Source organism: Heterocephalus glaber, unplaced genomic scaffold (assembly GCF_053883595.1).
Source record: "Heterocephalus glaber isolate CG9 unplaced genomic scaffold, H.glaber_assembly_v1.0 deba00001760, whole genome shotgun sequence".
NCBI lineage: Eukaryota > Metazoa > Chordata > Mammalia > Rodentia > Bathyergidae > Heterocephalus > Heterocephalus glaber.
In genome coordinates, this window is record NW_028258457.1 from 7289993 (window position 1) to 7298594 (window position 8602).

The 8602-nt window shown below is 54.1% G+C and overlaps 1 protein-coding gene across 1 annotated transcript; it reads left to right on the top strand.

Moving 5' to 3' along the window:
* Positions 1–2980: 2980 nt before the first annotated feature.
* Positions 2981–6895, top strand: Cd70 (CD70 molecule). The gene is made up of 3 exons (XM_021245070.2): positions 2981–3641; positions 4378–4411; positions 6455–6895. The coding sequence occupies exons 1-3, from the start codon at positions 3474–3476 to the stop codon at positions 6835–6837; spliced, it is 585 nt and encodes a 194-aa protein (XP_021100729.1). The 5' UTR covers positions 2981–3473; the 3' UTR covers positions 6838–6895.
* Positions 6896–8602: the final 1707 nt, after the last annotated feature.

The window sequence follows — 8602 nt, forward strand, 5'->3', positions numbered from 1 at the left end:
TAGCACCCCCCAAAAAAGACCTTTGGCAACAACATAGACTTTTGATTTTAATTTTCAAGGTGCTTACCCTCTTTAAACCTAAGTTTTTTTGTTGTCATTTACGAAATCTTTTCATATATCTGAATTAGGGAGATAGCTATGGATTTTCCCTAAAATGCTAGCTTTTGCATAAAATTCATGAGATGAATCCAAAGATAATTACACATATCTGTCAGGGTTCCTGAAATATTAACTGAGTCCAAGTTGACCCTGCAGTGGGAATAGTCTCTCCCCAGATTTGATGTATTAGCGGGGTATTTTGCAGCTGTTTTACTCCTTGGAGGATGGCTGTATTTTCCAGCAGGAAGGAGAATGCACTGTGTTTTAGGTGATCAGATGGTGGATTCTGATACCAATGATGAGGGTTCTCCATCTAATATTTTCATCTGTATTCCCCCCAGGCTCAGGCACAAGGCCACTTCTCTGCATCCCCTGCAGTTAGCAGGCCTGCAGACCTTGCTTTGACTGGAAAGTGAGTCACAGTGATCTGTGCCTATCTGTGATTTGTTACTTTCACTTCCCACTACAGGAACAAGATGAAGCCTCCCTCAGCCCACCACGAGCTGAACCCCTTTCAGATCTGTGTGTGGTATGAGCAGGAAATAAATTTCATTGTGTAACCACTTTTAAGAGCTGTTTGTTACTACAGCAGGAGCTAGCCCCACCCACTCCAATACACATCAGGGAGGGAGGAAATTTCAGTTTTGAGATCAAATTAGGGTTTTGGATTTCCCATGAAGAAAACCTCAGATCACAAGCAATGCATGTGGGTATAGAAGAATGAGCTAGATGGTTGCTGGAAGTTTTGTTTTGACTCAGTTTTAGGCTTGGACACACCCATCCCTTGAGTTCAGGATGGGGGCCAGATGGCAAGGGTGGGGCTTTGTGGTGGTGCATATGACTCCCCTCACTGCCAGGAAGCAGAGAGACAAGAAAGCGCCCGAGCTCAGAGCTCACGGTCAGGTTGGTCAGGTTGGTCTTCGGAGTATACTCCCAGTGACCCAGTGACCGAGGTCTCCCTAGCACCAAGCCCTTTAACACATGGGCCTTGGAGGTCATCCAACAGACAAACTGAATATCCACTCAGCCTCAGCAGACCACAGTGCAATCAATTACACCCAAGTTCAAGTCACCAAGGAGCCTGGTGAGAAGGTCCTGGTCCTTTACACATGTGGCCCAAGTCTGTCCTGCAGCGCTAACACTCTCCATAAAATTCTTCTCACCGGGAAAGACATCCCAAGAGGATAGCCAGACAGGCTGCACAGAACTGGGAGATGACTAGAGTAGGCACCACGACAGCTGGGAGGTTCTAGAAACCTACAGCGATGGAGCCAGACCTTAGGACATGGTGGGGGGTGTCAGACAGTGATACAGAAGGCTGGGAAGAGTTCCTAAGGTCATCCTTCCATGCTTGGGCTATCTTGGAGTGAAGGGTCATTATGGAGGGTGCTGCCAGGTGAACCCCCAAATCTGGAACCCTAAGAGTTTGGCAAAGCAAATTCCTTCAGTAGTTGAAGATCATAAGGAATATATGGTGACTACCTGGATCCCCAGGATTTTGGACTTATTTGTCTCCCCTCTTTCCTTTTTGTGGGGGGGAGGATGGGAGTACTGGGGGATTGACCCCAGGGCCTTTGCACTGAGCTACAGCTCCAGCTTTTCTTCTTGTTTTTCAATTGTGAGACAAGGTTTCACTAAGTTGCTAAACTGTTCGGGCTGGGCTTGTACTGGTAACCCTCCTGCCTCAGTCTCCTAGAGTATTAACATTATAGGCCTGCACTGCCACACCCTCTGGGTTGACTACCCTGTTTCTTTTATTTTTGGTACCAGGGATCGAACTCCAGTCCTTGTGCTTGCAAGGCAGGCAGCGGAACCACTCTTTCACACACACACACACACACACACACACACACACACACACACACCACTGTCAGCAAATCCTGTAGGCTCCAACTGTCTCTCATTTGCATCTCCTTCTTTCCACTCTAGTTCAGCCACCATCATCTTTCACTTTCAGACGGTGAAACTGTCCAATTTCAGGGTCTAAAAACAAAGCTTTCTTAGATCATGGTCACTCACACAACCCGAGTGCAGTCTGCAAAGCGATTTCAGGTTCAGGGTGAGCTGTCTGGGGGGGCTGGGCTGTGGCCCTATGGTGAGCCCTTTCCTAGCTACACAAGCCCTGAGCTGCAGCCCCAGCTGAGCGCGTGCACACACACACACACACGCACGTGCACGCGCATGCGCGCGTCGCCCTGGCATAAATCCTACAAGGTTCAAAGTGTCTCTCCATCCACAGCTCTCCAGAGAATTCCTTTCCCGGGGCTGCCATCACAAAGAAACAACTTATTTGCTCCCTGTCCTGGAGGCTGAAGGTTGAAATCAAGGTGTCAGCGGGCCGACTGGCTGAAGGCTCTAGGGAGGGATCTTTCCCTGCTCTTGCAGTCATGAGCAGAGGTCAGCTCCACTGCCAGATCTCTGCTTTTCTCCTCACAGGGCCGGCTCCCCTGTGTCTCCCAACTTTCTCTCTCCCTCTCTCTCTCTCTCTCTCTCTCTCTCTCTCTCTCTCTCTCTCTCTCTCTCTCTCTCTCTCTGTCATTCTGGTCTCACCAAGTTGCTAAATTGCCCAAGCCAAGCTGGGACTTGCAGTCCTCCTGCCTCAGCCTCCTAGAGTGCTGGGATGACAGGCCTTTGCCACCACAGCTGACTTCTCTGTTCTTAGAAGGAACGAGTCATTGGATCTAGGGTCCGGCTTGTCCATCCTAGGTCTAACTACATCGGCAAGGACCCTCTACTCAGCTGAGGTCACGTTCGAGGTTCCAGGGGACTCGCGCTTTGGGAGGACGCTGTTCAGCCCACTAAGCCGCCAGACAGGGGTCTCCAAGGACGAAGGGCCCTGTGGAGAACGGACGCGCGGTGCCAGATCGCTGTAGGAGCCACCACGCGAGGGCCATTTGAACTCAGTGCACGCGGCAGGGCTGTCAGCTCGTCCCCCTGGTGCAGTCGGCAGGGGACAGGAGCGCACCACCCTTCCGGAGCCCTGCCAGGCGCTTGCTGCGCTGTCCCCCTAGGACCCAGCACAGCGTCTGGTCGTAGATGCTCAGGCAGGGTTGGTGAATGAATGAATGTGTGCCAAGAAGCCAAACAAGATGGGATTGCCCTGTATCTGGGGAGAGGGGGCAGACAGGACAAGGCAGGTAATCCCCACCCTATCCACTCACCTCATCCCTCTGGGCAGGAGGGGATCAGAGAACCCAGAAGGGGACTTCCCTGCCATGAGAAGACCGAGGTCTTCCCCTCGGTCGGTCGGATATCCCCAGAGAGGTCCCCAGTGAATCAGGCCCGGCGGCGGCGAGCCCAGGACTGGGGGGAGGGGGGCGGCGCTTCCCTCCCCTTTTGTAGCCGCGGTGCAGGGCGTCTCTGAGCCGAGCGCGATGGAGGAGGACACGGCGCGCTGCGCGGTGCCCAGCTTGTCCCGGGCCGCCGGCCGGCGCCTGGCCTGGGTCCTGGTCATCTGCCTGGTGGCTTCGGTCTCCTACTTGGTCTCCTACTTCCACTGCACCCAGCGCTGCGAAGGGCAGCCTCGCCCGCTGGAGCCCCAGGTGAGTGGGGCGGGGACGGCGCTGCAGCACTGGCCGGGGAAGCTCGGAGAAGACGAGATCGGAAAGAGAAAGAGGTGGTGGGAGGGAGAGGCCCGGCCGGCCGAGGCCGGCAGGGAGCGGGAGGGCCGGGGAGACTCCTGGGCAGGGCGAGGCCCCCACCGCGCTCCCTGCAGACGACGCAGCTGGGCCTCCCGGGGCCCGCAGGCAGCAGCGACCCCAGGACCCGGGTCCGATCGCGGGACCGGGCGCGAGTTCCAAGAAACCGGCCGAGGCCTCCCCTGCGAGCTCCCTGCCGGTCCGAGGCGATTTTCTCTTTGAAAGAGAACGGGGCGCGCTGAGGCCGGAGGGTGGGGAACGAATCCGACAACGGAGGTTACAGGTTGCGTGGTTTCTCTTAGATGAGGAACGCAAAGGATACATAACTTAAGACGAAATAAAAGAAAGGTGATGGGAAACGGGGAGGTGGACTGTGGGGAGGGGAGGGGACCCGGGCGGGAGGAGATGGGAGGGAGGGAAGGGGGAGCGAAAACGAGCGACAGGCGAGCTGTGTACGGCTCCCCAGTCAGTGCGTTCGTCAGGGCTCTCAGACGCGCACTAAGAGCAAAGGAAGAAAAGAAAGAACACAGCGTCTCTATTCCCAGTGGGAGGAGAGGTTGGCTGGAGGAAGAGAGGCTTAAGGGACATCGCAAAACCCCGGGCTTACGTCCTCTCCCTGTGTTCTGATCTTTTCTTCCAGAGGGACGCAGCGGAGCTGCAGCTGAACCTCACAGGTGACGGGGCTCCCCGGGTGGAGAGAGAGGGAGAGAGAGGTGGGAATACACGACTGTAACCCTAGCACTCTGGGAGGCTGAGTCAAAGGATCAAAACTCCCCGCCCAGCCCAGGCAACTTGGAGAGACCTGGTCTCAGCAGAAAAGCAGAAAAGCTGGGGGTGCAGTTCAGTGAAAAAGTCCTGGGTTCAATCACCACTACTGAAAAAGAAAAAGAAAAAGGAAGGAAGGAAGGAAGAAATGAAGAGGGCAGTGGCGTGTTCCCCATCAGCTCTTCGGCTCCTCCCTCATCCTCTCGGTTCTGCACTTTTGACCACCCCCTTGGGAAAACCAAAAGCAACTAAAACAGCCCCAGGGACATTATTGTAATATTCCCTCATTCGCTCCGGAGTCGGGAAGCGCGTCACCAGTGCAGACACCGCAGCAGGTGCTGCAGCTGTGAGCAGAGCCGGCGAGGTCCGGCCTCTGTTTGTCCCTCCCGCCCAGGGGTGACAGCAAATCCAAAGGCCGAGGAGCTGGGCGGAGCCTCCCATTCCGGAACCCCCAGCTCCCTGCCCCGCACTGCACACAAACAGCTGAGCAAGCGAAAGACAGAGTCACGCCGGGTGGAGTAAGCGGGCAGAGAGGATGTTTGGGAGGGAAGGTAAGCCTGGGGGAGCTGGGGCGCCCCAGGGGGCGTTGGAGGTTGGGGAGCCGCAGAGCAGCCCAGGGAAGTGAGGGTAGGGGTCCTGCTGGGGAGGCCTCGCCTTCCCCTCCCTGCCGCCCTTTCCCCTTTCCGGAAAGGTGGCCCTGCAGCTGACCCTTTCTGTCCCGGAGGGGACCTCTGCTTCTCCCCCGGGGACCTCTGCAGCTCTTTCAGTCCTAGCACGTGCGCGTGGCTGGTTTCTCTTCCTGTCGCTGTCCCTCTCCGTCTCCTCCCCTCTCCCTCTCTTTCTTCCTCCTGTTCCCCACCACCACCACCACGACGCAAAAAGTGCACACAATCTAGCACTTCCGGGTCCAGCACATCTGGTTGTGGGTATTTACAAGGCTTCACCCGGCAGATGGCCCGATGCCCCCTGCCAGGAGACTGGCTCACAATGACAGCTGCCCTCAGCTGAGCCGAGTCCACCTTATTGACACCGAGATGACGATCGTGTAGGAGGACCCGGCAGAGAGAATAGTCAGGACCCGGAGTGTGGCCAGGCAGCATGCAAAGGAGGTGGCTCACGAAACCCGTGGGATAAAAGCAGCAGTTTGAGCACACAGGGCACACGGCAGGGCTAAAGCAGGAGAATCTGAAGTTCAAGCACAGCTTGGGCAAGTTAGCGGGATACTGACTTAAAATTTTTTAAAAGTGCGATGTAAATATTCACAGATGTGTGGTCCTAGGGTTGCCTCTTTTCTTTCCCTGTCTCGTGTGTTTCTTTTGCTAGCCAGTTCCTCAGGAAAAAGTAGAGTAGCCGATGCGGTGTAGGCATTGCGCATGCCCAGTCCTCCAGCTTTCGCTGCGACCTGCGGCCAGGACGGACTCCCCTCGAGGAGCTGGGAGGACGGGAAGAACCGGTGACCCTGGAGAGAGACAGGGCCACCGCTGTTGGGAGAAAGTGCACAGGGCACAGCCACCCTAGACCTGCAGGAACACAGGAGTCTCCCGTCCCTCTGCCCCTCTCCTGTCCCCTGTCTGTAGCGCTTGTGTCTCCCGCCACTTCTCTTTCTTCTTCTATCCCCCCCTACCTGTCTTGCTGCTCTCTCCCAGACCCACTTTTTCTTCTTGGTACAGTGATGGAGTCCAGGACCTTCACACTGAGCTACATCTCCAGCCCTGTTTTATTTTGACAGCCCTCACTAGGTCCCTACATCGCCCAGCCGGACCCTAACTTGTGGTCTTTCTGCCTCAGCCTCCCAGAGTGCTGGGATTGAAAGCTTTCCTACCGCTACCAGTCTCTACCTCCCTTTAGGTCCCTCCCTCTGCCTCCCCTCCCCTCTCCCACCTTATTTCCCTTGTCTCAGGATCCCTAGGAGTGCCAGGTTTCGCTAACCTCCACCCCTCTCTCCACCCCAGGTCCCAGGCAGGACCCCAGGCTGCGCTGGCAGGCGGACCCCGCCTTGGGCCGCTCTTTCCTGCGTGGCCCAGTGCTGGACGATGGGCAGCTGCGTGTCCACCGCGAGGGCGTCTACCAGCTGCACGTCCAGGTGACCCTGGCCAAGTGCTCCTCAAGGGACATCAGGCACCGCAATGCCACCCTGGCCGTGGGGCTCTGCTACCCCGCTGCCCGCAGCATCAGCCTGCTGCGCCTGGGCTTTGGCCAGGCCTGCACTGTGGCCTCGCAGCGCCTCACGCCGCTGGCCCGTGGGGACGTCCTCTGCGTAAACCTCAGCCTGCCGCTGCTGCCCTCCCCCAACGCTGATGAGACCTTCTTGGGCATCCAGTGGGTCAGCTCCTGACCTCACCCTGCTGAGCTGCACTGCTTGCTTTCTGTAAATACATATATGCTCCAATTTCTCCTTGACTTGTGTATTTGATGGGTAAGCAAAGCCGGGCACAGCTGGCTTAGATGGGCAGGAGACTCCTCAGTGCTGCCCAGGGCTTCAAAACCAAACCCAGGAAGTTGTGTCAGAGCCCAACTGTGGTCACAGCTCTTTGGGGGGCAGAGGATGATGATGGTAAGTTCAAGGCCTGCCTGGGCAACATAGTGAATTGAAGAGACCCTGTGTCAAAAACAATTGGCTGGGGTAGAGTTCGGTGGGTACCACACGCGCGCGTGTGTGCACGCGTGCACGCACACACACATTAAAATTAAGGTTGTGCAAAGGAATCTAAGGAAAAATGGTGAGTAAAAATCATGAAGAAGAAAAGGGACATTAGAGAACAAGTAAAAACAATATAAATATCTAGGAGTAGCAACATATACCTCTCATCCCAGCACTCCGGGAGGCTGAGGCAGGAGGATTATAATTTTGACCCCAGACTGGGGTTTTTAATGACTTAGTGAGACCCTGTCTCAAAATAAAAAATAAAAAGGACATAGGGATGTAGCTCAGTGTAAAAGCTCTGGGTTGAATCCCCCATATCACAGAAAGAAAGGGGAAAAACAGAAAGGAAGGAAGGAAGGGAGAAAGAAAGAAAATTATAAAGAAAGAAAAAAGCAAGAGAGAGGTAGTAAGGATTTAATTATGACAAAGTTGTTTTGGTTTCTTAGTTATAACAAATATATCTGACTAGTGCAAGATGCTGTCTTAGTAACTTTGGGATGCAGTAACAAAATACTTTACACTGGACATCTTATTAAACAACGTAAATGTGTTGTTCACGGTTCTTGAGGCTGGAAGTTCAAGATCAGGGGTCTGGCAGATTAAGTGTCTGGTGAGGGCTGAGTCTGCATCAAAGACTTTGAAGATGGCGCCTGTATTTAGTCCTCTTTGGAGCAAGGGGGACCCCAGCATCTTTTACAAGGATACTGGTCCCATCATTAGGGTGCAGCCCCCTTGACATAATCCCTTCCCGAAGGCTCCATGGCTTACCATTGCATCAGGTATTGGGGTCCAAAGCATGAATTCTGGGCGACACCATCATCCCAACCACAGCAGATGTCACAAGTGAGGAAGTGCCTAGGGTACGTAGGAAGCTCCACATTCCTTGCTCAGTTTTTCTGTACGTCTAAAACCATTCAAAAATATAAGATGCATTTGTTTTTAAAATAAGTGAAATAAAGATGGGGAAGGATTGCAGCAGAAAAAAAGGGATTCCAAGTTTCAAAATTTTAAGCACCAGGCTTGTTAAACAGAAGCTTCCAAGGAGATCTCCAGGACCCACGGAAAATGATATCCCACATTGTAGATTGTCTCTTAGCTCTGTTAGTGGTTTCTTTTGCAGTGCAGAAGCTTTTTGCCAAGGACTTTTTTATTTTTTATTTTTGGTACTGGGGATCGAACTCGGGACCTTGTGCTTGTGAGGCAGGCACCAGAACCACTGAGCTAAATCCCAGGCCCAGAAAATGATATCAAAAGATGGGAACTTGAAAATTCCCCTGTGCACACAAAATTGTGTGCATAACAGCATTAATTTACCATAGCCCCAAAGCAAAAGCAGCCGACAGATCAAAGGACAAATGCATGCTGGCTCCACTGTGCAACAGAGTATTCCCCAGCTGTGGGAGGACAGGGACCCGGCACTGGGCACTGCCACAGCGGGGATGGGCCCTGAGGACCC

Bases quoted from the DNA above. Each gene is read 5' to 3' on its own strand.
- Cd70 (XM_021245070.2), top strand. From the start codon at position 3,474: ATGGAGGAGGACACGGCGCGCTGCGCGGTGCCCAGCTTGTCCCGGGCC. The intron at 3,642-4,377 runs GTGAGTGGGGCG...CTTTTCTTCCAG, and splicing joins CTCGCCCGCTGGAGCCCCAG to AGGGACGCAGCGGAGCTGCA. The intron at 4,412-6,454 runs GTGACGGGGCTC...TCTCCACCCCAG, and splicing joins GCTGCAGCTGAACCTCACAG to GTCCCAGGCAGGACCCCAGG.